Here is a 27,633-nt window from a genome sequence, read left to right on the forward strand (position 1 = left end):
TTCTAGAATAATTCAGTTGTATTTAAAGTGACAGCAGCGTGAAACAGCAAGGTAACAAAAAGTGGTTTATTCTCCAAAAACCCACAAGCAAGACAGAATAATGAAAAACACTACAAAGATTACAAATGGCCAAACTAATCATTGAAAAGAGTTCATAACTGTACACTGAATGTAACTGAATTGCCCTTCGGGGATTAATTAAGTTGTCTGAACTGAACACATGACAAGTCCTAAGAAAACAGCTAAAATGGACACAGTTCTGCTGAAAAAGCACCAAGTAAAAAATAAAATGGCACACTAAAAAGATAAATCACCTCACTGAACTGATTTCACAGCAAGATGACGGAGCGCTGTACTGAAAGTTTCCAGAAACTGATGCTGAAATTAACACTGATTTTAAAGTTCTTTTGGGCAAACTTGAAGCATATTTACAGTTTATGATATCCAGATAAAAGTCAAATGAGTGATAAATCACCAGAGACAAATCAGTCAAATGGCGTCTTGCTCGTCTCCGCTCCCTTCCCGACCCCCTCCCATCCAAAGTACATTGAAAACTACAGACTCTCTCCCCCCTCCACCCTGCGTTAGTTCTTGTCTTCTTTCTTCTCATCTTCAGTCGGATACGAGTGCCAGGTGAGTCTTTCTTCATAGAACGAGATGACAACCTGCGGACATTTCACGTTAGCCTCCTTTGCCGGCACGAGGTCTGCTTCGTCTGAGTTTTTCCTGCAAGAACACAAAAAAACCCATTTAACTCATCCTCATCATCCATAATCCAATTCCTAAATAAAACAGGCAGTTTTTCAGTCAGAGATGTTCCAGTTTAAGCAGCTGTGATTATGAACCCTGCATACAAACCATTTCATGAGGAACATGAGCTCTCCTGTGGAATCTGTGGCGCCAATAATCCGCTCTGGATCCAGACCTCGAGCAAAGCCCCTTAGCTTCTCTGTCTGAGGATCAAACAACAAAATACAACATAAAAGCAACATATAGGATGCCACCATTCCTCTGTGAACATGGAGCATGTGAGGCTTTAAGGAGAACAGTGGAAAATCAAAACGTCAGGGTGTGATTTTATGTGTTAAGCTGTAGAGTTTGGAGTCAAATGACTCTCACACCTGCATTGTTTAGCAAAATAGATTTCTCTGGGTTTTATTATCATCATCTGATTATTTTTTACTAGATTTTTGATCACTGTGAAACAAAAGCCCACAGTTAGAGTTTTCTATGTCATGAAGCTGCCTCTCACCTTTATGACAGAAAACCAAATAGTTTATAAACCCATTTGGATCTAAGGCAGTCTGAAAAAAACGGCTCCTACAACCTTAATATTGTGAGAAAACTTCCCAAAACCTGAGGGCTTTCTGAAAAACAACTGTAAATAATTTTCAGCCCTAAAGTCCATTAATATTTTTATCAATTTCCTCTTCTTCAAGGGGGGGGAACGATTAAATTGTTCAAAGGTTATTTAACTTTCGATAAATTGTGTCACTTCTTGTGTACGATAGCGCCGGTCTGGAAGGCATTTTAATGATCACATTCAGAGAAAAACTGTAACACAGCCTCCATTCTTTGCTGCTGCAATGTGTCCTTTGGTTCTTCTTCACTGCTCTAAAAACAGTAGTTCAGGCTTGCAGTGTTTTCCGTTTGCAAAGATTTGACTTCTGGTTTATAGTGCTAGCATTCAGCATGGCTAAACAAAGCAAAATACAAAGTTAACACTCGTGTACTCGCCAATACCAGTACCAGCACCTTAAGCTGTATTGGATGTATTTCTGATCGGAATCGGAACGTTATTTGAAACTCTTTTCCTCCATCAACTTTTGCACATGGAAGCTGAAGAGGCTTAAACCAAAATATTGCTACATCCTAGCTGCCGTTCAGTTTGTATTTTAGGGAATCAGATAGCAGTTTAGCAGTCTTAAAAATTAATAAGATCATCCAAAATGCACTGACATCGCACCAGGTTTACACATGTAAAAGCTGCATCCAGTCTAAATGGGTTTATATATGAATTTACAGAGTCATATCAGCAGTTTTTTTACCTTCAGTGCTGCAGCAGTGTCTTTTTATCACAGTAACTGTGAATGGCCCAGTTTTCCAATATAAATGCTTCTCTTATTTAAGGGGTAATTTCTAAAGGTTTGCAGTTATCGCAATTTTTCACCTGGAGAAGCTGCTTATAGTTTTAAAAGTGCAGGACAGGAAGCAAAGAAAAAGACAGTATCTGTTTTGTTTTACATGTACATTGTTAAAGACGCACTTTATGGGTCTGTGTCCACGGTTAGCGTTTTTTGCAGTGAAAGTGCTAATTTTCAATACAAAGCCAATGTTATTCAGTGTTTGTAGGGCTCAGCGCCATCAGAATAAATGCCCTTGGTGTCAGCTGTCTTTGTTGCCACACTCTCAGTTGAAAACAGTTCAATTAAACATCGCTGCATTTATCAGTGTCACTTCTCACTCACAAGCCAATCAACATCAAGAAAGGACACGAATTATGATAAGAAAAAACCCAACTTGTTTTTTTATCAGAAGTCAGGTAAAGTTTCCAGGTCTGTAGCTGCTGCCTATGTAAGGACAGCGTCCATTCACATTGTTTCAAGTTTTTCTTGGCATTAATTCCTTTAAATCTGAAAATATGAAGCATAGGGAGCTTTTTTAGAGATTATTTTTGGGCATGGTTACCTTTATTTATTAGGACAGCTGAAGAGAGACAGGAAACATGGGGAGAGAGAGCAGGGGAAGACATCCGCCAAGACCGGGAATCAATCCCACAACCAGTGTGGCGAGGACTATAGCCTCTATATGTGGGCGCCTGCTCCACCCACTGAGCTTAACTGTTGCCCAGGGAGCTATTTTAAAACGTTACAGATACTACCAAGGAAAACTGGAGTCAACTTTTGTAAACTAGCCACTATGAACAGTGTTTAAAGTGCTATGAAAGCGAGGGGTTAAGCAGTAAACCCCCCTGTGGGCATGGGTGCTATAGGTGTTATTGTGTAGATTTGTCCAACTTTTAAATCCCATTTACAACCCAGGATTGTGGCCAGAAAGTTTATGTTTGTCACACAGAGGGCTGACTGCAAGTTACTGAGGTATAGCGAGGCAGTTATTGGTTGACCGATACTAAATGAGGTTTATTTAAGCTGTCACCTGAACCAACACCCTGCCTTCTCATTCCCAGCTGTAATCAGACCCTCTTATGTGGTTTATCATAACTAAAGCTGTGTGTCACGGTTTCAGGTTCCCTGAAAATAAAGGGAACATCTGCTGTCTGTACCTCATCATCTTACCAACCAGCTGCCAGCTGCGTTTGGGTTTTCTGTTAATTTTGGTGCTATTTTTAAATAATTTGCCATCATAAAATCACTACTACTACTACTTCAGTGAATTCTTCATGGGAAGAAAAAAAAGAAAGAATTGGGACTTGCATCGTCTTTCTTCTTCTTTGATTTGCTTTCGTCTCCGTCTGCTTCTGCCTTCCTCTTTCCTTCGTGTGCTGTTTTCTGGGACTGCAGAAACTCTGCGATCAAATCTGGACAGTCCAGGTTGTCCTCCGGCTCCCACGTGTTGTCTTCACTGCAAACACAAGCATATTCAGGTGAATCTCAAGAAATTAGAATATCATTTAAAAGTTTTTTTTTTCTCATGATTTACATCAGAAAGTTAAATTTCAAGACATTCTAGATTCATCTCATAAAAAGTGAAACATTTCAAGACTTTTTTGTGTATCTGGCTCACAGCTCACAAAAATACAAATCCATAATCTCAAAATATTAGAATACTGTGGAAAAGTCCAATTTGAAAAGTTTTCCTGAGCCTTCATTCTCTCACTCTGGTTCAGTTCACACAACCACAATCACGGGGAAGACTGCTGACTTGACAAATGTCCAGAAAACACTCACTGACACCCTCCACAATGAGGGTAAGCCATAGAAGGTCACTGCTGAAAAGGCAGGCTGGTCTCAGAGGCTGTGTCAAAACAGATCCATGGAAAGCTGACTGGATGGGAAAGGGAGTTAGAGAAGGTGTACAAGCAACAGGATGAGCTCAGCCTTCAGAGGATTGTCAAACAAAGCAGATTCATGAACTTAGGGGAGCTTCACGAGGAGTGGACTAAGGCTGGAGTCAGTCAAGAGACACCACACACAGACGGGTACAGGAAATTGACAACAAGTGTTGTGTTCTTCTCACCTGGACTGAGGAGAAAAAGAACTGGACTGTGGCTCAGTGGTCCAAAGACCTGTTTTCAGACTAAATTTTGATTTCATTTGGCAAATCAAGGTCCCAGAGTCTGGAGGAAGATCAGAGAGGCCCAGACTCCAAGGTGCTTGAAGTCTAGTGTTTCTGTTTCCACAGTCAGTCATGGTTTTAGGTGCCATGTCATCTGCTGCCGTTGGTCCACTGGCCTTTATCAAGTCCAGAGTCAACGCTCAGCCATCTACCAGGAGATTTTAGAGAGTAGCTGCTGAGTAGCTTTATGGAGATACTTTTCCAGCAGGACTTGGCACCTGAAGCCAAAACTACCAGAAACTGGTTTACTGACCCTGGTATTACTGTTTGATTGGCCAGCCAACTGGTCTGACCTGAACCCCCGTGGAGAATCTCTGAGGAAGATGAGAGACACCAGACTCAACAATACAGACGAGCTGTGGGCTGCTATTGGGGCAACCTGGACCTCATAACACCCTAGCAGTGCCACAGACAGATCGCCTCCATGCTACATCACATACATGCAGCAAGTTATGCAAAACAAGTGCCAACCAATTACTGAGTGCATAAATGGACAGAATTTTCTAGAAGGTAAACATTTCTGTATTATAAAACCTTTAGTGGACTGATGCTTTGTGACATTCTAATATTTTGAGATAGTGGATTTTTGTGAGCTGTAAGCTGTAATCATCAGGATTAAAACAAAAAAAAGACCACCATTAGAACCAAAAAATTTTGAATCAGCTGGAAAATACAAATAACTCTTCTAATGTGCTATAAATAGCCAAAAAGGTAAATGTTCACTGTGCAATGTTCACTGTAACTTAACATCTTCTCAACATGATCATATTTGCTCTGATTTAATCTAGTTTCCGTTGTGAACATTGAGTGCACTTTCAATTACATATATGTTTTCACATTTAGGGGCTGGATACCACACCCTTCATATCTACAAGTCTGCAGTGAATTCTGGGTAAGTCAGGAAAGTATGCACTCATACGAGATAAGCCAAGTTTGTGATTTTCCACTGAAAGTCTACACCAGAACCCTCGTACACAGGTTACATATCCTTTTAAAACACTCACTTCGAGAAGCCTTTCCACTTGAGAAGATACTCTACTCTCCCTTTGACCACCCGCCGATTCAGCACTTTTTCCACCACATATTCTTCCTCTTCCTCCTCTTCCTCTGCTGCTGCTGCTGCCACCTCATCTGGCTTCTTCTCCTTCTTCTCTGGCGTGGTGGTCATTTTGTTCTCTGCTGGATAACAAACATTTGTAAAGAGCAGTTACCACCTGAGGGCAACTTCTAGCAAACGCTGGGATGTGAAACTAAACTACAACTGCCTGTAGGTGTCAGAAATAAAAGTGGCAGAGTTTTGGATGTTTACATTCGTTTTGGGACGCGTCTTCACATGTGGGAGGGGAAACAGGGGTTACAAACATTTACAGTGCCACATAAATAACTTTACCCACTCTTTGACTCTTGACAAACACCTTTACCGCACAAGGACAAGTGATACAGAGATATTGATGTTAGAAAATAATGATATTTTAAACCTTCTGTAACAGTGGGAGCATCGTTAGGGGGTTCTGTAGTCAGGCTCATACTCATCTGGGGACCAGCAGGTTCCTGGTCAACATCGACATTGTTGCATGATGGAGAGAACCCGGATCAATGTGGTAGAGAGGAGAAAACAGCAGTGGGGTTTATTATGGAGATACATGGGTAACATCTTGAGACAGTGAAGATTATCAGTCATTGGTTGATTAGTTAGTTGTAAAATTGAAGATTTTTTTGTTTTTAAATGCTACAATAGTATCGATTATTTTGGTGATCAAAGCATTGAAACACAACAAAGCTGTAAAAGACAGTATCTATTTCATGAGACAGGTGCTTATCAGAGGAATAAATCCATTAGAAAAATTCTAAGTCCTCTACTTTGTCTAAACTGCACAAATACATTGGCAACTTTTTGTATTGAACAGTTGCCAATGTATTTTTTTTTTTTAATTTGCACAGCTTGCGGGGGTTTTCTTGCACTTTTAAGGATGAAAAAGTTCTTAACACTGAGTGCCAAAGACCATTCTTTATGCCATGGTATCAAATAGGGATTGGTTGTGTTCTTTTTACCAGCAGGGGGAGCTACCCTGGCACTTGGGCTTTAAGTAATCTGTCTGAAGTGTAATGGTTTATTACAAATAGTTTTATCAGCATCTATAAAACCTCAAAGTTTCAATATATAACTGGTATACAGTGATGCAATAATATCACTTTTTTACCAGAATAATGCTAGTTTTGGAGAGTGTATTTCTCAATTAAACTCTGTTGGTTGATGGGGGATCCCAGGAAGACTATTTGCTGTCCTGGTAGCAGCTAAAAGGGGTTCTTTTAAAAAAATAAAATCAAACTTTACAAATATTAGATAACATAAACAACACACCTTGTTTTTACAGTCCTAGTATCAAATTAACTTAATATTTTTCAAAATATTAAGCTCTTCCTTTCTTGATAATAAAGGTGTAACAGTGGAACTATTGTAAACTTAAAGGCCTTTTAAAACCTGTCAAATGAAACTTAATACAAAAATAATTGCAGCCTTTTTGCGGTTATGTAGTTGCACAGCCTGATTGTTTTCTTTTTTTTTTTTTTTTGGTTGCATGTGAGAGACATCCAGTAGTGCTTTGGTTCCCAACCGGGGGGGGGGGGGGGGCAGAGGGGTGCAAGGCTCTGTCCGCTCTGAGGCTGTTAAAATGAGATTTGCACATCTTAACTAAAATCAAGCTAAAACTCACAAACCAATGAAAAGTTCTGACAGAGTTCTTTGAGTAAGAGCATTTGTGTTAAGGGTTGTTTTGTTTGAATTTCAACTTCTGACCGCAATGTATTCCTATGCTTTGTGTGTCTGTCCCAGGGAGGCTCAGATTTTCTTAGATACAAGCAGGGGGGCTCAAAGGAAAAAAAGGCTGGGAGTCACTGCACTAGTGCAACCCTCTCATAAATGCACCATTTGAGGTGTGATGCCTTGTCAAAAATTGGGCTTCATATCTCACGCACCTTCTTGCTGCCAATATTATCATGTACTCCTGCAGCTCACCTATGATGATATATTGAGTTGAAAATTTCAAAGTTGCATGTTATCTGAGCATCTTTGTACACTTACTGTCAAAAGAGCAACTGATTTGTTTGGATGGCCAATATTTGCAGCTGACAGAAGCAGATTTTTACAGTCAAAAGATATGTTGTAAATATCAGCAGAAATGTTCATTTCTTCAGACACCTATAATTCACTTTCTAAGATAATATGTATTAATAACAATATCATACCAATAACACTGTGCATCTCTACTATTAATAACAATTAAGGGTAGGGGGAACAAAGCATTCTTTGTTTTACATAAAAATGACTATCAACAAATCTGAGCAAAGCTTGCACTCTGCTGGAGAAAAAAAAATAAAATGGCATAACTTTAAAACATTTTTAAAAGAATATATTTTCCTATTATGAGACTAATAAAAAAGCATTATATCCATGTATATGGAAAAATATTCAGCATGTAAACTGAAATATGTTTTTGGTGGGCCCATATCAGTCAAGCAAAATACCCATTTATGCATCTCTCTAAAGAGACTGTCTAATCTGCATTGCCTGGAGTTACCCATGCACCTTTACCTTTGAACATGGTGTAAACTCATTAGATTTCTTAGGGGGTGGGGGTTCAATGTGTGAAGCAAATATTGCTGATCACCTTTAGCTAGCAGAAAGTCTGCAAATGCATCATTTCACTGATAACAAAACCGCTGTGGAGCTGTATGAATGGACCTGGCAGCATCAACAACGGTGCATAGGAGGTTTGCAACACCTGGCGGCAGCACAGCCTAACATTAGTCTGGGAAATCAATGATGACAATAAAATCAGCAAAGCTGCATAAAATTAGCACATGCATTAAAATCCTCTTGCACCATAGACAGAGATTTTTAGTTTATAACGTTTGCAGACAGAGAGAAGAAAACACCGCACGACAAAGCCTCGCAGAGACCCTCAGTTTGCAGCTAGCTGCTTTTCCTCCATATTGCTTTTGCGTTCGTAACTAATGTATCACACTCCAATATATCTGCAGATTATAATGATCTTTTTAAAGCCTAGGTATGGTGTTAAATATGCCCTCTCAATACACACAAGGTGCAGTGGTCATTTTCACTGAATACATGCATATTAACACCTAGCTAAGGCTCGTGCACAATCAAACGATTCCGAAACAACACGCTTGGAGGGAGGAGGGAAGACAAAAATCAAACTCACCGATGACTTACAATTAAATTTTTTAAAGTTCCACTCCGAAACGAAATAAAACAATGCGGTAGCCTCTGCTACGCAGTTGCACAGCAATTATATTGCTGTTAGTATTGATTTGTTGTCTTAATATCCGCTAGTTTGACTACAGTGAAATCTATCGTTTCCGCCCCTTCGTCTGGTACGGGAGAAGAAAAAAGTCCCACTGGTTCGTTGAAGCGTGAGGACGGAGCAGCTTCACTGATTGTTAACTCATGTGGATTTACTCGTCGACGTCACATAAGGAGGGCGTGCTGCATCTGTATGATGTTTAAATCTGTGAATGAAGAGGGAAAGCAAACTCCGGACTGGAACAACGCTCAGTGGATGCCATATCCATACATTATCTGTACCCCTGTCCCGTGTCAGAGTGAGTGTTTGACAAATTTGTACTCTTTTTGTTCCTCAGTCCGCCCGTGAAACGAAAACAAGGACAAATGTGACATATAATCAAACAGTTATTCATTATTTATCCATTTGATGACAGACCCACTAAAATGTGAATTTTGAATTTATTTTATGACTTTCTGCGTTATTTACATGCTCTCATAATGTAGGCTATGTAATATTATTTCATTGCCATCCAAAGTTTCTATTTTATTTAGGTTGAAATTTTTGTATGAGGCAATGTGGGCTTTTATTGATTTTTTGTTTTGTTTTGTTATGCATACTTTTTGAGTTCTTTTTAAAATCAGTTACTTTACTTTTATCAGGGTGTTTCATAGGTGAAGTACTGCACTTGAATACTTGAATATCATGGCTGATAGGAGGATTTCTAACAAAACAGATCAAATTTTAAGTCACTCCTGATAAAACTGTTTCCACATTAATCATTTCTGGGGTTGACTTAATAGCCGTAGGTTTTTGAGGACAAAAGACACCTTCAAAACCACAACACGTTTATTTCTCCTCACTTACTCTGAATTTAGTCAAATTCTGGGGGCTGGATGGGAAGCTTACGGGGCCTGATGTGGTCCCCAGGCTACAAGTTGGTGATCACTGCTGTACTGCTGTATGGAAAATACAAGCCATATAAAGCATAATCATTACATTAATTTTATAATGTATAGTTATATTTAGGTTAGTATGTGTGTAGCTTCTATTGATATACATAGCAGATTAATAAAGATGTGGGGTAATGCTATATCATCTATATTATCATTCTTATGATTTATGATGCATGGAAAATAAGACTAAAACTAATTCTCACCAGAGTATTACTATCACATTTAATAATTTAATAATAACACTTTAATTTAAGAAAGTGACGGTCAGTTTTTGTGGTTTCAAACCCCAAAATGTTTCTTATATTTTAACTTGTTCTGGGCCGTACCTTTCCCTGTCTGTAGACGTGAAATAGTTAATAAATAATAATTTATGGCCCTTTAATAAAATTAGACCGATTCAGTTCAGTCCGCGCAAACTCCCTTCCGTGTTTTAACATATGCCGCGCGCGCACCCCCGGAAGCAATGACATCATGGTGTGCGGCGCTTGTGACTTGCGAAATGGAGAGAGGAGGTGTTCGGAATAACAAGCCACTGTGTTTGAGGGTTTTATACTTCACTAAAATAGAAACCTCAACAAACAGAACAACATAGACAAGAGCCGACTGGATACTGCCTCAGGAGCTAACATACACTTCATGAAAGTGAGTAAGTACCGTTTGACATTAGCATTTCGCTAGCTGTACTTAGCCTGATTGTTTGAGTTTGTGTTATCATCCAGGCCAGACAACTAATGTTAAAAACGTTAGCTGTTATTAAACTACATGATAACATCCCTGTTATTTGTCTATTTTCTTTATTAACGGCTTTTCTCTCCCTTTATTTTAATGCGTGTAACTTTGGGGCTGTATTCACTCTAAGAGAAAACGCCCATCAGTGCTAGAACACTTTGTTTTGATGAAAGTAAGTGACACATGTATTTTAGATATACCGGAAAGTGCGAGAATTTATTTCATTTACAACATTTTCTACTGTTTTCTTTGATATCTTCATAGTTTTTCTTTAAACTAAGTGTTGAGATAATAGGTCAATTATCAGAAACAGTCGATTTATAGCTGTTTTGAACAGAAAATGCCTAACATCTTCTGGTGTTACGGTTTAAAATGTGACCGTGTTGACCAGTGACACTTACCCGTAACAAAGACTGATGGGTTCTTTTTATATTTTGCTTACAAGGTCGTAATGCCATAATGCCATTAATTACACAACCACAGGACATGCATAAATGTGAAAAAACGGTACTTGTTCATCACGTCTTGAATAAAAACATAACTGAAAGACATATGGATACACATAAGCATGTCTTGAGCTGAGGTGTAACTTATAAAACAAACAGCATATGCTAACTACAAGTGTAATCAGTTGCAATGCCACAGATCATTATTTTTTAATATGCAGTTTGAACACAAAAATACATCATTTTTATTGATGCATCTCATTAAAAAGCTATGACAAAATAGTTTTCGTGATATGAGTACTTGGTGGGGCTTTTTTAAGGATCCTTTCCAGAGAAAATTACTTTGGTCAGACTCTCGTACGATGCTGTTTAAGCACTGTAGACTCATTTACATCCTAAATACTCTTTGTAATTATTTACTTGAGACCCCTTTAGTGCACTAGGCCCTGGGCAGTTCTCCATCTTTGCCTATTGGTACAACCACCTATGTCTGGTTGTCATTGTTGAGTGGTATGTTTTTTATTCAAATATTAGATATCCTCATGAAATGTGTCTTTAAGGAAAAGCCAAACAAAACAGGATTTGTACAGACACCTCCTATCCTCAGTATTTGTTGTAACTTTGACACCCACAGACGCATTCGGCTGAAAATTGCCAGTTAACAAAATCACTCCTTGAAGCCATCTCTGGTACTTGGTTATTAAATGTGCTGATTCCCTGCTTTGTCCTTTCATTTCATCGTTAAGGTTGTCCAAATTTACAATGCTGTGATTTTTTTATGAAATGACAGGATTAAAATTATATAACATCTGTTATTTTAACAACCAAAAGTATCAAAAAGTACTAAAGCTTTAAGACAAGTCTATTTCATAAGATAGGTTCATAAGACATGAATATATTCATCAAAAGCTGTGGACAAACTCCCGTACACTGTCTCTGCATCCATCGATTATCTACACCACTTATTCTGGGCTTGAGCTGTCACTGGGCAAGGTGTGGGGTACACCCTGGACTGGTCCGCAGTCACAGGGCCGACACAGAGAGACAGACAGCAACCACACACACCTACGGACAATTTAGAGTCCTCATTTGGCCGGATGAGCACTTCTTTGGATGGTGGGAGATGCATGTATATTGAGAACAAGCAAACTCCAAGCAGAGAGGCCCTGAAAAACCAGATTTGAAACAAGGCACCTGATTGCTGCAAGGCTTCAGCACTAATCTCTGCACCACTGTGTGCCAATGTTTTTTTACAGTTTAAAAAGTGTGCAGAGGTTCACCTACAATTTTTTTGTAATTACAGTTGAAAAATTAGCCAATACTGGGTGCCAAAGACTTTAATTTTGTTGCAGTCATATCCAAACAGGTGTTGATATTGATTTTTCTAGCATTGTATTGAAATTCAAAACTGTAGTATGACAACATTGAGCATTATACATTAGTTATTCACTGAGATAAAGCAGACAAACTAAAGCTGTTATGAGACATCTTATAACATATATAACATCTACAGTTTTACATTTAATTATTGTAGATTATATGAGAATCGAACCAACAAATTGTATCTTGGGGTAAGTAGCAGTTAAGTACAGCCCCGACATGCATATTCTGAAATTTTGGAGTGTCTCTTGTAGGGTTGTCCCAATACAGTACATCTAACTCAGACATAAATTTAATAAAAGTGAAACTATATCAGTACATGTTTTCAAACTACTGCAACAAAAAGATAAGTCATCTTTGAGTCCAATGTTCAGTAATTGATCGTTTTCAAGCCTGGTGAGCTGCTGGTTTCTCACCGCCCATCGGTCTGCACGGTTGAATTGTGGAGGCAGTTAGTAATGAATTAGGGATTTCTTCACTGAGCGCTGATCCTCTTTGTGGTACACAAGTGTGTTTATTCAGAACCAGTTTTTCAAAATTTGCAAGCGAACCCTTGTGCACTGTCGAAATCACACAAAAACATTGGCAGTGTAATGTTTTACTGTAATGTGGACAGTGTTAAGGAGTTTTTCTGTAATTTTTGATGTATTCATTCCACTCCCACACACCTGTCTTATAAGATAGAGGATTTTTTTATATTTAGGTGCTTTTTGATACTAACAATCATCAAAACAATAGAGATTGCATAAGAAAAATTTGACCATCTCAGTCCCTCACTAGGGTTATGATGGATAATTTTCCCTGGAGTGTCTTGTGTATTTGGTTAAGAAAATGCATGATTCAACTCTTCTACTGGTTATTTTGGTTACTATTGTTTCCTGTCATCCTCTATTGGCCGACAGCTTGAAAGAACCTCTATGAGACTCAGAAATTCCCTTAAAGTCCTGCAGGAATAACCCTACTCCTACTTCTTAAAAAGGCCCTTCGGAGTCTAAATACTCTCTTCCTCTGAAGGGGAAAGAGAAATGACGACCAGAGTGACTCAGTTGATTTTCGCTGACCAGCTTCTGTATTGTTCAGTGAGTCATCCTTTCAGATGATCACAGCTGGGGCTTCTGATCCTGTCTATTGAATTCCCCCTAACTCATTCTCCTCTCTATGCAGTGCGTGACTCGATAGGATGATCAGCAATCAAGAAGACGATGTAAGTGACCTTCATTTAACTTCTAATTTCTATTAGGTCTCTCTTTTGGTGAAACATCCGTTTTTTAAACTTCCACTTCATCAACAGAGAACAATACCTGAAATAATGGGTAAACAAGTATGAGAGGAACTTGATCATTGTTAAAGAGATGGTATGATGAGTCAGCGTCTGCCAGTAATCTGCTGTGCATCTCAGCCTGTTTATCAATGATTATGGGAAATGCACAGTCACAAGCATCACCACAGTTATTGAATTCAATATACACTTTGAAAACCTCACCTTTGTTTGTGTCCTTCAGGAGTTTGTGGCAGTGCGGGTCCAAGATCCCCGGGTTCAAAATGAAGGCTCGTGGAATTCATATGTGGATTACAAAATATTCCTACATGTGAGTTTTATCGCCTACACTATATTATTTCTGGTCGCTTTAAAAGGGAACTTCTAGGGGATTGCTGGTTTTTGGAGCATCAGGATTTTTTAATCAGAGGCAGGAGAGTTTATTTATATCACACTCCAGCAACAAGGCAAATCCACGTGCTTGACACAAGATGTCGGATGCATCTAGACTAAAAGGAAATGAAACATGCTGAGAGGGGTGTTAAGTTGTCAGGCAGGGACTTTCAATTTCAGCAATGTAACTATGTGTTACTTTTTATATGTATGGACATTATTGGAAATTGAATACTTTCCAATTTTGAACTATTATTCAGTCAAACAAAAAATGAAAAAAGGATAACGCCCAGCAAATATACTTGGGTGGCTTAGAAAGTAGCTGGGTGTCCCACCCAAGTGTTGTCATTGTGTGGGAAATACTGGCAAAATCAAAAGGTGTAGATACCTGTTTCAATAACATTTCAACAAAACTGCACATATCACTATGGGTGCTCTAGCATTAGGCGGTGTTTGTTTGGCTAGTGTTAGTGCTTTGTATTATGGTCAGGCATGCAAAACTTTCCTAGTTTGAATGGAAGAGGTAGGCTTCAGCATGACACGGTTGCTTATGCACAAGCATGAGAATGCAAAAAGGCCATGAAACACAGTCATGTGCATAAGTTTTGGGCATGTATGGCACTCAGGATTCATCATAGGGCCCTGATGTGGCACAATCCAGGGCTGGGCAGGGCAGGGCAGCCAAGGTCAAGCTGGACAGCATTTCTTTGGTTATGTCGATCTCCTTCATTGTCACAGAACAAGAACCTATAAATGTTGATGGAGCAAACTTTCAGATGCCTAAGATTCCTATAACAAAAAGATACAACAGATAAAGATGTTTAAGCTATTTATAAATATATACAACTTAAAATAAGCCACATAGTTTTAGTTGCAGTCTCTGTGTTGTTCTCCACTGCCCTGACTCTAAAGACCTCTGCTTCATGTGTGCCACATTTGTGTCGTATTATAACATGAAGACACGAGTACTGTGATAGCCCTGCTGTGTATTCTGTCTATTTACACCTCATTTGTACAGTTAATCCTTCATTTGCTGCTATTTTTTTGTAATCAGCCTTTTCACTGTTTAGTTAAATCATACTTTTGGCTTGTTTTTTTTTTCACGTCTTTTGACCGGGTCAGGACAGGCCCATTTGGGCAGTGAGTGCAGGCTGGCAGAGGACTGGTGAGGGGGGGTGATTGTGCCTCAGCATGGTACGAAACAACTGGGCCCAGCGTGAGTGTGCCCCAAAACAATGGCAACATTTCAGCACCCGAATGGTGCCAATGTTTCGACTGTGTGCAGAAGTTTGCCTGCAGTTTTTGATGGATTTGTTCCTCTCCAACACAGCTTATGAAAAACAGATGCAATTTTTAAAGCTTGTTATTTTCAATACTCTCAGTCATTTAAGTAACACCTTTGTAATCTTGAAGTGTGTACAATGTACAGATATATGTAATTTCTATGAACTCTGGGTCCTACTTACATGTTTTAAACAGTATTATTAAAACACTCAGTTTCTACCACACCTAAGGATTTAAAAACTTCAACAGTTTCAGCTGAAATCTTGAGAAGCCACTGTGTTTAGGACAGACAAATTCCTTACATTGTGTTCAGACAGGACTTGATGTTGTCCAGGCAGCAGGCTGCATTCAGGAATGCTGTGTCAGCAGTAAGGTTCCCTGCCTCTGCGGATGTGTGGCTCCAGTGTTGACTCATGAAACTGACCGAAGTCGTGTGACCTCACATGATTACACACCTTTTGTTTTGTTGATACATTCACTAAGTGGGCAGAAATTAGGAGTCAGGAGAGTTCAAAGAAGTTCATCTCACATTGTTAGAGACTAAAAAAGAACAGAAAGCACAAATCTACAGAATACTTAATTATACCAACTCTTGGCCTAAATTTTAAAATGTTGAAGCACTTTTATGACAGTAGCTCATGAAAAAGTGCATGAACATGTTTCTGTGTTCCTCGTAGGGCGGCCATTGACTTTACAAACTGGTAACTTGCTTCTTGTGTATATAAATGTAGGAAAAAAAGACAACAAAGGGCTGCTATCACTTTAAAGCCCATTTAGTTTCCTAAACAAACTCCTGCAAACTCTAAATTGCACATAATCATTGGCAAGTCCATTCACCCATCCCTTTGCACTTATCTGGGATCAGGTCATAATGTCAGCAGGCAAATAAAGTCAACCCAGACATCCTTCAACATTTTTCAGCTCCTCCTAAGGTATTTCAAGCATTCCCCAGCCAGATCAGACATATAATCCCTCCAATGAGTTTGGGAAGACTTCCACAGAGGCTTCTTGATCAGATGCCCAAACCTCCTCAGCTGGCTCTACCATGAGTTTCTGCAGATGCCTATCTGAGCCCAGCCACCCTCCTGAAGAATCTCATTTCAACTATGTCTGCAATCTCATTCTTTCAGCCAAGTCAAGTCAAGTCTCTGTAACAAATCATTACCAATGTTTTTGTGCAGTTTGAAAGTGGGCAGAAGTTTACTGCTTTATTTGATGGACTCATTCCGCTCCAACACACTTGTTTTATAATTTTTCTTTTTTTTTCGTTTCAGTGCTTTTTTTTTATACTATTCATAATGAAATAACATAGACAGATGTTTTAAACATAGGGCTTTGAAAATATCAAAATGTCAAAAGATGTGAAAATTCTGACAGCCTTAATGGTTGCAAATTGGAAATTTAAAGGGTACAAATAAGCTTTTTTAACCCGTTAAACAACCTGCATAACATTTAGTAAGTCCTGTCTTACATGCTCAACTTAATTGTAAACACTTGGATATAGACCTTTATTCTAACACTCTTAAGTGGCATATTAACATGTCTTTTCATCTACTAAGAAAATAAAAGATAAAATATTAAATGGCTTTTAAGGAAAAGGTGAAATCTTAAAATAATGCCTTGAGTTGAACTGAACTCCCGTCTAGACCCCTAAGATATTCAGGTGAAGGTACAATATCATACTGAATCATCCACATTTGTTAAAAGAAGACCAAACTTATGTTTTATAAGTTTTATTTGAGTACTTGCATTGCTTCAAACATTTCCAACAGTTTGCAAAGTTAGAGAAATGCTTAATTTTCATAGCATTAACTGGTTGTGCTCTGTCCATCATGGCAGCCATGACTTGTTTATTTTTACTCTGAATGTTTAATCAAGGAACTGTGAATTGCTACTGGAAGCTGCCTTTCTGTTGCTGTATCTCCTTCACGCTTTATGTTGTCTTTCAGAGGACTGTGATAATTGTCTGCCATCAGCTGCACGTTGTGTTGCCCCACCTCCCCCCACTTGTCTTTACTACGGTCCATACAGAGTCTTTTTTTAGTTTGGGGTGGAGGTTGAGTAGTTGGGAATCACTTCCATTAGTTTCCCATTACCCTTGATGTTATCTTTTGTTTTAGTTTTGATTAAGAGCCCCTTGATGATGGGATTTGCATAGTGTGGGTTCAAAATGACAAGAAAAGTTATATAGCCTAACACACGTTAAAGTCATCCTCAAACCTGTAACTCCTTGAAGATGTGATGTATTCCTGCTTCAAAGCGAATCATCATATCAAATACATCCTAGAAAGTCTTCACAGCCGCAGCCTTGTGCTATTTCTGTATTGAAGTGTGGGGGTCATGTTGTAGTCATGTTGACTTTTTACCCTCTAATAGGATTTGTCCGTCTGCTTTCATGCTATGGGAACCGCCACTGGCTGTAATTGATTATTGACTTTAAGAAGGAAGCTTGTTCTGCAGACATCTGTGTACTGTGTGACACGTCACTGTAACAAATCTGACATGTGATAATGCTTTAGTTCTGCCATGAGCTCATTAGTGGTTCAACAGTAGTAATCTTTACCTTTAACAACATGAATCCTGATGACTGACAAGGCATTTTTAAAATGTAAATTTAACGCTTTTATAGTTGGGAGGATAAAGCTGATGATATTGTATATTTGTATTTGTATTGTATTATTCTCAATGTGAACCAATCTCTTGAAAAGGACAGAACTGTATTAAATTCTTAGAACCTGCTCCTGAATCCTTTGGTTCCATCCCATATCTAAGAATAGATCAGGGATGTAATGGATTTCTAGTTTGATTTTTGACAAGTGTAAGAAGTTTTTTAAAACAACCCTTCCTTCTATGTAGGTTTGAATCAAAGTTACAAACTGAAGCCACAGATCAATCCAGTATTTGTAGATGAATTGTTAAAAGATACAGCCTGTATTATTTTAATATCCTACGTTTAAGAAATATATATTTTATTACACTGATTATGAGGGGAATTAGTCACTCAAAGATTGTAAAATAACTCGTGCTAGCTGCCTGAAGTGCACAAAAAACAATCAGTGCAAAAATACTGCCAGTGTTTGTGCAGCTTAGACTGTGTGCAGGAGTTTGTCTGCAGTTTTTGGTGATTTAAAACAGGAAATAATCCAAGGACTAAGACTAGGATTTCTATTTTTGTTATGATATCAAAACAGGTATTGTTTTATTTTTACTGTATTGTATCAACATTTGAAATTCTGGAATCGTGACATCCCTGCTTGACTTTGCTGGATGGTGTGCTTGGTAAAAAGTCAAAATTTAGATTTTTTTTTCACTGACTGTTGACTTAGAAAATACTAATGGGTTTCAACCCTTACTCATACTTGGACTCCTTCGATATAGCATTGCTCATAATTAAATTTCTGTTGTTTTCATCCCCAGACCAACAGTAAAGCCTTCACTGCCAAGACGTCCTGCGTACGTCGGCGCTACAGTGAGTTTGTATGGCTCAGAAAAAAGCTCCAGAAGAACGCTGGCTTGGTGTAAGTTCTTGTAAATATAAGTGTTTAATTAGGCATGTTAGTAACGTTAAAAGCCATATTTAAATGAAAAATGTTCCAGCATGAATTAATTTGCTGGTTAAAGCAACACTTCACATAGTGTACAGTCACATCATGTGAAACATGCTGCTCAGGGACCCTTTAAGTATTATTATTATTAATGCTGATTTTTTCAGACAGCTTTTGATCACCTTTAAGCTATTGAATTAGAATGGCTTCCATGTGTGGAGATGCAAAGAAAATTTGTATAAGTCTCTTCATTTTTCCAGAGGTTAATGTTCTGATGTACTAAACTTCTGGGTTGTCCTCATCCCTCCAGGCCCGTCCCAGACCTCCCAGGAAAGTCTTTCTTCTCCTTCAGCAATGAGGATTTCTTGGAGGGACGACGGAAAGGACTCCAGGTCTTCTTGGACAAGTCAGTTCACTTTAAATTTAATTAACTGTAAAATAACAACTTTGTAGTGCAAGCTACATGTGGATATAATTCCTCACAACAAATATTAATAACATTTTATGTTTTTGTGTCTGTGTCCGACAGAGTTGTGCACATGACGGTATGTCTGTCAGACAGCCAGCTCCATCTCTTCCTGCAGACTCAGCTGCCAGTCGGACACATCCAGGACTGCGTGCAGGGGCACACTCCATACTCTGTGACAGATGCTATCCTCACTTACGCCTCGTCCAATCGGGGCTTTGCTCAGGCTCAGGAGGAAGATGCCATCAAGGAGCCAAGTTTGACTGTTTCATACGAGTCCATGGAGAGGTAAGAAGAATCAAACTACTGATGCAAAGGTCAAAGTTGTCTGAGATTTTGGTACTTTTTCATACCATGTGTTTTATCAAATATATTTCAGTGATCAGTAGTATCAAAACATACAGAAGCTTTGCATAAAAACTACAGATCTTTGGTCATATTTTTAATCCAGAGCAGCAGAGGTCTGTTCAGATTCACAAGATGGCAAACACTGATGTTTCTGAAGTCTTTTAGCTGTGTGAAAAAGATTTAAAAAAAAGTTGTGGTTGGGTCTTTCACAAAGAGACAGAGGGAGGACGAGGTGATAGCAGAGGAAGTTCAGTTGGTGTGCTGGAGTTTGGTTTTATTTTTAGATGAATAAAAACAAGACGTTTCTTCATTTGCAGTTCCTATAACTTTTAGTTTGGTTGCTGTAGTGGAGAAAGAAGTAGTGACATCTTCAGATTTTTCCCCACATCATATCAAAGTTTAAAATTCTGGTTTCTTGACTGCCAGAGCAGACGTAGAAGCAGTGATGTGGAAGTAACCTTTCACCTGCAGTATCTCTGTTTAAATAAGGTAAACTTTAGATAGTTATGCTGTATCTGGCAGGCTGCCATTACAGGAAAAATACAAAGTATGCTGCCAAGTAGGATGTTTATTCTCAACTTCAGCACCAAACCTTATATATATATATAAAGTTAGTATAAAAAATAACTTAATATAGGCAGCGTGAAACACTCAAGTGATTTATAAATGTGAAGCATCAGAAAATTTTAAGTTAATGCAAATAGATCCTCGTGTATGCTTACATCTTAACAAAAAATACCTTCTTTATATACACCATTAAAAACAAGTGCTTTATGTAAGAGCAGAGGCAGAAGAAGCACAAAAGCTCAACCATTAAAGAATTCAAAATGCTAGATTGCATTAAGCAAGAAGACATTAATAAAAAAGGCTGAAGCTAGTTAGCTTAGCTTAAACATACCGTATGTAAAGTCTATAGCCAGGGGGCTCTCAATCAAATGAATACAGAAGATACTACCTTCTTGTTTGGACTGAAGACTATATCCAGTGAAATTCTGTTCTTCATTAGGTGTATTTACTAAACATTAAACCGCCATCTGTATGTCAGCTGTTATCTGTTAAATATTGCCTCTGATTTATGCTCTAAACCACTTGCTGTGCTTTCTAGGACTGCTTAAGAGTGCAATCCAGGAACGCCACTTTTTACAGCTTTTCTCCTTGATTATGTAAAATTCATTCATGAAACCAAAACAGTGGTTTTAAATACACTTTAAATATTGCTGTTTTCATTGAATACAGTCTTCAGTTCAAACAAGAACTAAGCAACAGAGATAGGTGGAGATGAGCAGTTCGTCTTTATTTAGTTTGGAAAAGTCAAGTGGGGCCACATTGTTGAGGGGGGTGTAGTCATGCGTTTCATGGGTGCGTTTGGGCAATGGCAGAGAATAATTGTGGTCCATAACAAGAAAGCAGCACAAAACATGAATAAAAACAACAGAAAAGTAGCTACCTGTGGTTGTAACAGTCTTTGACGTAACAACCAGCATTCCTGTGAAGATGTTATGTCTATCATGGCCTTTACAAGTATACAAATTAAACTTTCTCTGGCATCGAGAACTGTTGAAAATATCTGAGGTTATGTAATTACTCAACAAACACAGCTTTGGTTGTTTTTTTTAGGCTGAAAAAAGATGTTTTAGTGCAAAAAAATCTACATATTGCACACTTAACATTAACAAAGGGAGGCATCTAGCCTCAGTCAAGAAATGTCAAGCACACAGCACTGTGAACCCAGGTCATGAAGATTTTAAACTTCCTTGTTTGAACGGACAAAACAAACAAGATATAGTCACATGTGTTACTGATTAAGCTCTGTATGTGCTGGTGCAGTAGGTGGATTTCCTTACAGCTGAACCAAATCATTCAAGCTTTATTTCATTGTTGTTGTTGTATTATGAGGCTAAGCTAACCATCTACTGGCTTTACCTTTAACATCAATCAAACAAACTTTGTTCATATGGCACCTTTCAGACAGAGTCAGTGCAGCAGTGATTGTCAAAGATAGCATGGTAGGAAAGGGTTTAAAGACTGACACCAATATGAATTTAATAAAATAACTACATAAGAAACAGATGATACAAATAAGAGATAAGAATCAAAAGAAAAACAGAATAAAATTGTGTATTTGTACATACATAAAACATTAAAATATTAAAGTAATGTTAAAAACATGAACAAAAATGCTACAACTCAGAGAAACTGCAAAAAAAGTGTGGAGAACAGTGTAAGTATAATACAGTCAAGATAAAATTATCACTGTAACTACTCACCTTCCACCTCTTGTATTGTCCATGGTGTACTGCTAGGTTCAGTTTTAGGCCCACTTTCATCTTCTTTTTCTGTACTCCCACTTGGTATTATTATCCAATGTCACATCCTTTCTTTACATTTCTAGCTGCTGTTTTTATTTGTCTGGAGGGTATTAACCTCTGACACTAGCATTGTTGTATACTCAAAGACGAGTCTTGTGTCATTCAAAGTTAAATATCTTTTGAGCCATTAATCATAGTTACTTGTTTTTCCTCTGAAAGTGCTCCGTTATGCCGTATTAGTAATGATATTCATGCCTTTGTAGCTCTTACAAAACGTTTTCTAAGAAGCCTGACACTCCAGGGTCTTTAAGGAATAAATCTAAACCTGTAACTCTGATAGTGACTATTTTTTTATTCATGTATAATTAATTTTTCGATTGTTCCCGCAGTTAGCAGCTAATACTGTTGTCATAGTGTCTGTTTGTATACCAGAATGCATTGTGACTGGGCTGTGACAACCAATGGCAGGCTGTTCTGTCATCACATCATGCTTTGCTGAACAGGGCATGTGCACAGACTTAGAAACTGGAGAAGAGAGCCTGAATGACCATAATAGAGAGAAAGAGACACAGAGAGGCTGTGACATGTCACTGCAGACAGAAACTGCTTTAAAAAATGACTCAAATTCCCAAAACAGCAAGGACTTTTTTTGTAAAATATGAATATTTTTAAGACTTACTGTATTGTCACAGGATAGTTATTTTTTTAACTTTTTAAGTCCAGAGATATGGGAGAACAAGTTTGTGCTAAAACCCTTTAGTTATTAATCTTGAATGTGATTAATACATAAAAATATTTGAGTTTTATTTTCTGTTTAGTTTTTCTTTTGTCTTTATAGACCAAAAACTTTTCTTCAAATTCAAGTGACATTACTGTAGCACACATACTTCTTAAGCTCAGGTTGTCCTGAAAAAAAAGGACGTTTAGAGCTTGACTGTGCATCACAGGGTTGATGTTTTACAAGCTGTTAAAAATCAAAAGTTTGAGTCTATTGAGACACAATAGTTAAATAGCATAGGGTTCAGAGGGTTTAACGTCTGATGGCCCAACAGTTTCTTAGTTAAATGACTCTTCTGTCAGATCGTGCTTTGCCCCCAGGCTTTTGAACAACCTGCCTGAGTAGATAAGGCTTGCACAACCAGACACAAATGTGTTATCTATCTTCTTATCTCCTAGAAAGAGGAAGTTTCTTTCCTGAAGCTCTGTTGAAATTTATGATGTTGAAGTCATTTTTTCTCTTTCCTTTTCAGCCCGGCTCCACATCAGCCCTGCCCCCAAACTCAAGATACCTTCAGCCCTGAGCTCCTGTCATGCAGCGAGTCTGACCGTCTGGAAGGTTTACTGGAGTCCTGTGATAAGGACACAGCTGAGCTAAAGCTAAAGGATCAATCTTCAATAAAAGTCCCCCAAAAGAGCAACCATTTAGAAGCTGTTGTTGACGTCAGTAACCCAGGAGAGGCAAGCTTTTTTGTGGGTGAAAGTCCACCTGAGCAGAACCAGCTGAGGAGCTGTGTGATACAGACACCAGTGGAGGTGCACTTACCCAAGGGGACCAGCTTTGAGGAGGAGAGCGTCATGATGTTACACACAGAGGAGAAAACTGAAAATTGTCAAGCCACAGAGGAGAAAGGGGAATCAGAAAGGCCTGTTGAGGCAAATGTAGTAAATTCTGAAACAGAAAAATGCCTGAATATGGAGGCAATTTTAGATGTTACAGACTGTGATGTTGGATCTCAAGAGGTTGTTCAGGAAGACGTCTGCTCTGAGGTACAGGTTTTAGAAAATGATCTAATCTCTGAGGACAATGCTGATGACTTTATTGGTGGAACCGAGGGTCAAGTTGCTGATATTAATAGTCAGGAGGAGTTACCAAGTTCTGACGGGCAAGAAGAGCCAGAGAACGAAAAAAGTGAGGAACAAGAACAGCAGGAGGAGACACCGGTTGAACCAGAAATCCATGAAGAGCCTCCTAACGAGGAAAACATCAATGAGGACAGTGGTGCTGAGCAAACGGACCAAGAGAGAGCTGAAGAGGAGGATTTCCACAGGACCAAAGACGAGAGTGATGAGGAAAGCCGCTCGCTGCCGTCCTCTAACGGTAGCATCGTCAAAGTCAGCGATGAAGAGAGCATCTGCGATGAAGTCCAGGAAGAGAACGGCTTCCTGAAGACATTACCGGAGGACGGCACAAACTGGTCAGAAGAAGAGCCCTCTAGTGGACACATTTTAGACCTACACATAAACGGGTGTCCTGAGGAGAAAGAGGACATTCCCACTGAGGATCTGCAATACACAAACGACAGCGGTGACTTTAGTAAATCACTGGAGCTTAACTCAGCCGTGAACGGAGGAGATTTAACTGAAAATAGTGACTTTAGTGTTATAGAGACCAGCTGCTCTCCTGTGTTAACTGACAGTAAATGTGCAGAGCAGGACAATGTGGATGTATCAGAGGAGGCTCATGAGGTGGAGGTGCATCAATTAGACAGCTGAAAGGCACCTAAGCTTCACATAGGATCACAGGCACAGTAACAAACTACTCACCAATATTTAAAGACATAGCTCAATGTAAACAGTCCTCACATTATGGATGATACTGGCTGTTACTCCTGGTTTAGACTTATGTGTCAAATCTATGCTGCAGCTACGCCATCATTGTGCAATGATGTGAACAAGCAGTATACACAATATGCCTGAAAACCTGACTTTACCGCCCGACTGAGTCCACCCAAGCCGCATCATGACAGACCGCCATGTTCTGTCCACCTCTGCAGCTTCCTAGCTCCTTTGAATGAAAGAGTTTTTTCAAGAGTAACTACACTCTAACGTGTATTTACTAATCAGTAAACCAGCATTTTTGTTTCAAGGATGAATTTCGTATAATTAGGGAGAAAAGCTGTTTGAATGTGGCAAGACCAGGAGGCTTCATGCTGCAAGAACTCCCTGGAAGGCTTTGCTACTCCAAAAACAACTTTTCTCCCTCATTCAAAGACATTCATTCATAAAATAGCAATGGTGGTAAAGTGCAGTGTCTATTGCAAAAAGGTCTCAATCAAAAAAGTGAATGAGGCAACAGAGGTTTGTGGAGCAAGGCAGTTCATCACTACTGCTTGGATGGATTCAGTCGGTGGATTTGCTGTTACTCAGAGACTGTTAATGCCACCCAGTACACCAGTCCCAGGGCTTGTGGTCCACATGAACTCAAAGCTAAGTGACTTTTTTGCCTGTATTTATAGAGGAGGACAGGCACACATGTACATAAGCACATAGGACCCTATCTAACCACGCGTCCAACTGTGCCCCAAGGTAAAGTACATACTGAAGAGGTAAGCTACATACGTAGATGTCTGCATAGATTTAGAGCTCTCCAAGCCTACAGCATATGTCATGGCATAGATTTGACACACAAGTATCAATCAAGCTTTAGGCATATTACACTTTAAAAGCATCACATCACTCCTACACTGTGCTGTTATGCATGTTTTAGGTCTCACTTTTTATTTATTTAGAGTTTCTGTTTAATTTTAAAACCTTACGTGCTCATTTTGTTCTCAGGTACACTAAATATCAGCGCTGTTTTCCTCCTCTGACTGGGTTCTCTGCTGGATGTGAAGTTTGGCTTTGTAAACAGCAGAGGGCGCTCAGAGCTACTAAAGGACACATGCACCTAAGAGGTTCAATAATAAATTTATAGAGTGATGAAGGTTTTATTGGTAAAATGACAAATTTTGTGAACAGTTTATGTTCAGTTTTACTGCTCTGCAAGGTAAGGATGCAATTTAACAACAAACCAGACTGGTTTTGACAGAAATACACAATTTTTCCTTGACTTAGAAAACACGTGTTTGTAGGTACATTTTAAATTATTTCCTTACAGACTAACAAGAAACTTACAGTAATCCCAAAGCCACCCAAAAAGTCTCTAATATAAAGGACAAAACTTAATTTGTTTAGCATCCGCCAAAACCAGTTTTAAAAAGTCTGTTACAAAAAAAGGAAAGAGAACAATTGAATACAGATCTTCAATAAAAAAAGAAAAAATACAAAAACACTCAGAAGTTAAAATCACTGGGTTGAATTTACTCACAGCAAATAAAAAATAATCAGTTTTATAAAGAAGTCATGCAGTAAATAAAGTAGTAGTTTAGTAGTTTGCTGTCTTGAGTTGGTGCAGTTAAAGAACAGTAAGAAACAAGCAAATTAATAATCAAAGAAAAGTTCAAATCTCACATCATTCTCTCATTTTTCAAACTTAGTCACTTCAGTCAAACAATAAAGACTGCATAATTTTAAAAACAATTTAAATTGATGTAATTTTAGAATGAGGATCTGAAAAAACATGAAACAACCAGCAAAACACTTTCAGGGTTCGTCCAGTATGAAAATGTGAGGAATGTTGAAGAAATACTACTATTTTTTAAAGTTACTTTGTAGATTTTCACTTTTTCTGCTCCATTTGACCTTTTTTGGTACATTCTGTTTAAAAATATAAATGGTAGGATGTTAAAAGGTTAAAAGAAGATGAAGTAATAATATAACACAGTTATAATAAACATATATTTACATGGAGATATCAACCATGACACTCTACTTACTGTGAAACCTAATCTGTGCATTTATACTGCAACGGAGTTATCGAGTAAAGCTCAACAAATCCTGTTTCAGTGCAGCAGTTTCACCTTAAAATTGATATGAGGAGTGTATCAAATAAGCTAAGAGAGAAAAGATGTAAATTTAAAATTAAGAATTTATTTTTGATAAAAAAAGAATCAAATTAATTCCACTTCAACTTATTTTATTCCTTGGAGCCCCTTTTGATCAGATATTGACATTGTCAGTCCTGTGATCTTATTTAAAGGTCTTTTTTTCTGTTACATGTGCTCTACTGGATTTTTTAAAAGAACAAAATTACTTTAAAAATAAGCATCGTATCAACAGAGTTTACATACACTAGGCTTATTCACAGTGGTATTGGATGATGATACAGCATTGAAGACTGCTTTTAAAGATCATTTATTCAGGTTTGGTGTTACAGTTCTGATGTATCTCACTGCTTTGACTTCTTTCACAGCCACATCACAGCCCTACGTTCACAGCCTTGATTCAGTTTAGTGTGAAACTCTTGATGGCTCCTAAATTATAATCTAAACATTGTTTTCATTCAGCAGCAGATGCCTGTGATTGTAATTCTTTAGAAAAGGGACCCAGAGATTGTTGTGCCGCTGCACGTACAGTAGAGTCGAGCCTCATCAGTCGTCATTTATTACATTTGTTTCATGGGATCTAGTCGCCGGATTGCAGAGTGATGGCTTTGCTTCTTTTTCTTTAATAATGTTTGGATTTGAAGCGCCATTTTATGGAGATGTTGATTTTATAACATGAATCTACCTGGGTGACTGTGTCCTTGTAAATACGCAAACTATGATGTAATTTTTATTTCAAATAAATAGGTTTTCTCTTATTGCATATGTCTGTTTATTTCTGTTAAGATGTTGGACCTTTGGGTGCAGGTTTAGCTCTGGGTAGAGCAGGCACCCATGTACAGAAGCTGCGGGCCTCGACAGTGGTCGCAGGATCGATTCCTCTGTTTGGTGCATGTTTCCCCCCGCTCTCACCCCTCTCTTCAGCTGTCCTATCTAAATAAAGGCAAAAGCCCCAAAAATATATTTATTGAAAAACGATATAAGAGCTAAATTTATGTCATACATCTATAGAAAACTGCACAATAATCACCAATTTACCTGCACAGTTTCTCTTTTTGCACCTTCGTCCATACTTTTGCGATGTTTATACTATATCCTCTATATTTATTTTGCTTCTTAATTTTTTTTCAAATGATCTATTTCTTAATATTTTATTCTTCTTATTTGTTTTGCACCAAACACAAAGACAAATTCCTTGTAGGTAAAAATGTATAAG

The 27,633-nt window shown here is 38.3% G+C and overlaps 2 protein-coding genes across 7 annotated transcripts; one reads left to right on the forward strand and one right to left on the reverse strand.

Annotated features, from left to right (window-relative positions):
• Positions 1-52: 52 nt before the first annotated feature.
• On the reverse strand, positions 53-8,718 carry cbx1b (chromobox homolog 1b (HP1 beta homolog Drosophila)). Of its 4 annotated transcripts, none has more exons than XM_041815519.1 (6): positions 8,531-8,718; positions 5,775-5,847; positions 5,301-5,472; positions 3,435-3,582; positions 859-953; positions 53-726 (listed from the first exon to the last, which is right to left on the reverse strand). In XM_041815519.1, exons 2-6 carry the CDS (start codon positions 5,827-5,829, stop codon positions 585-587), a joined length of 612 nt encoding a protein of 203 aa, XP_041671453.1. In that variant the 5' UTR covers positions 5,830-5,847; positions 8,531-8,718; the 3' UTR covers positions 53-584. The 4 variants fall into 4 exon arrangements, with proteins under 4 accessions (XP_041671453.1, XP_041671452.1, XP_041671450.1 ...); XM_041815518.1 differs by having other exon boundaries at positions 8,520-8,718; XM_041815516.1 differs by having other exon boundaries at positions 5,301-5,475; positions 8,531-8,715.
• Positions 5,169-27,168, forward strand: snx11 (sorting nexin 11). 3 transcript variants are annotated; one of them, XM_041815515.1, is made up of 7 exons: positions 5,169-5,188; positions 13,276-13,315; positions 13,614-13,700; positions 18,464-18,564; positions 18,902-18,997; positions 19,121-19,345; positions 22,965-27,168. In XM_041815515.1, the coding sequence occupies exons 2-7, from the start codon at positions 13,292-13,294 to the stop codon at positions 24,205-24,207; spliced, it is 1,776 nt and encodes a 591-aa protein (XP_041671449.1). In that variant the 5' UTR covers positions 5,169-5,188; positions 13,276-13,291; the 3' UTR covers positions 24,208-27,168. The 3 variants fall into 3 exon arrangements, with proteins under 3 accessions (XP_041671449.1, XP_041671448.1, XP_041671447.1); XM_041815514.1 differs by lacking the exon at positions 5,169-5,188 and adding an exon at positions 10,042-10,202; XM_041815513.1 differs by lacking the exon at positions 5,169-5,188 and adding an exon at positions 10,042-10,198.
• The last annotated feature ends 465 nt before the right edge of the window (positions 27,169-27,633 follow it).

This window comes from Cheilinus undulatus, linkage group 20 (assembly GCF_018320785.1).
Source record: "Cheilinus undulatus linkage group 20, ASM1832078v1, whole genome shotgun sequence".
Taxonomy (NCBI): domain Eukaryota; kingdom Metazoa; phylum Chordata; class Actinopteri; order Labriformes; family Labridae; genus Cheilinus; species Cheilinus undulatus.

What these genes read in the sequence shown, in the direction of transcription:
- cbx1b (XM_041815516.1), bottom strand. Translation starts at nt 5,829, where the DNA reads ATGAGTATGAGCCTGACTACAGAACCCCCTAACGATGCTCCCACTGTT. An exon ending in AAGTGGAAAGGCTTCTCGAA is followed by an intron (nt 3,583 to 5,300) that starts GTGAGTGTTTTA and finishes TTGTGTTTGCAG; the next exon opens with TGAAGACAACACGTGGGAGC. An exon ending in CAAAGAAGAAGAAAGACGAT is followed by an intron (nt 954 to 3,434) that starts GCAAGTCCCAAT and finishes TTTGATCCTCAG; the next exon opens with ACAGAGAAGCTAAGGGGCTT.
- snx11 (XM_041815515.1), top strand. Translation starts at nt 13,292, where the DNA reads ATGATCAGCAATCAAGAAGACGAT. An exon ending in ATTACAAAATATTCCTACAT is followed by an intron (nt 13,701 to 18,463) that starts GTGAGTTTTATC and finishes TTTCATCCCCAG; the next exon opens with ACCAACAGTAAAGCCTTCAC. An exon ending in CAGAAGAACGCTGGCTTGGT is followed by an intron (nt 18,565 to 18,901) that starts GTAAGTTCTTGT and finishes TCATCCCTCCAG; the next exon opens with GCCCGTCCCAGACCTCCCAG.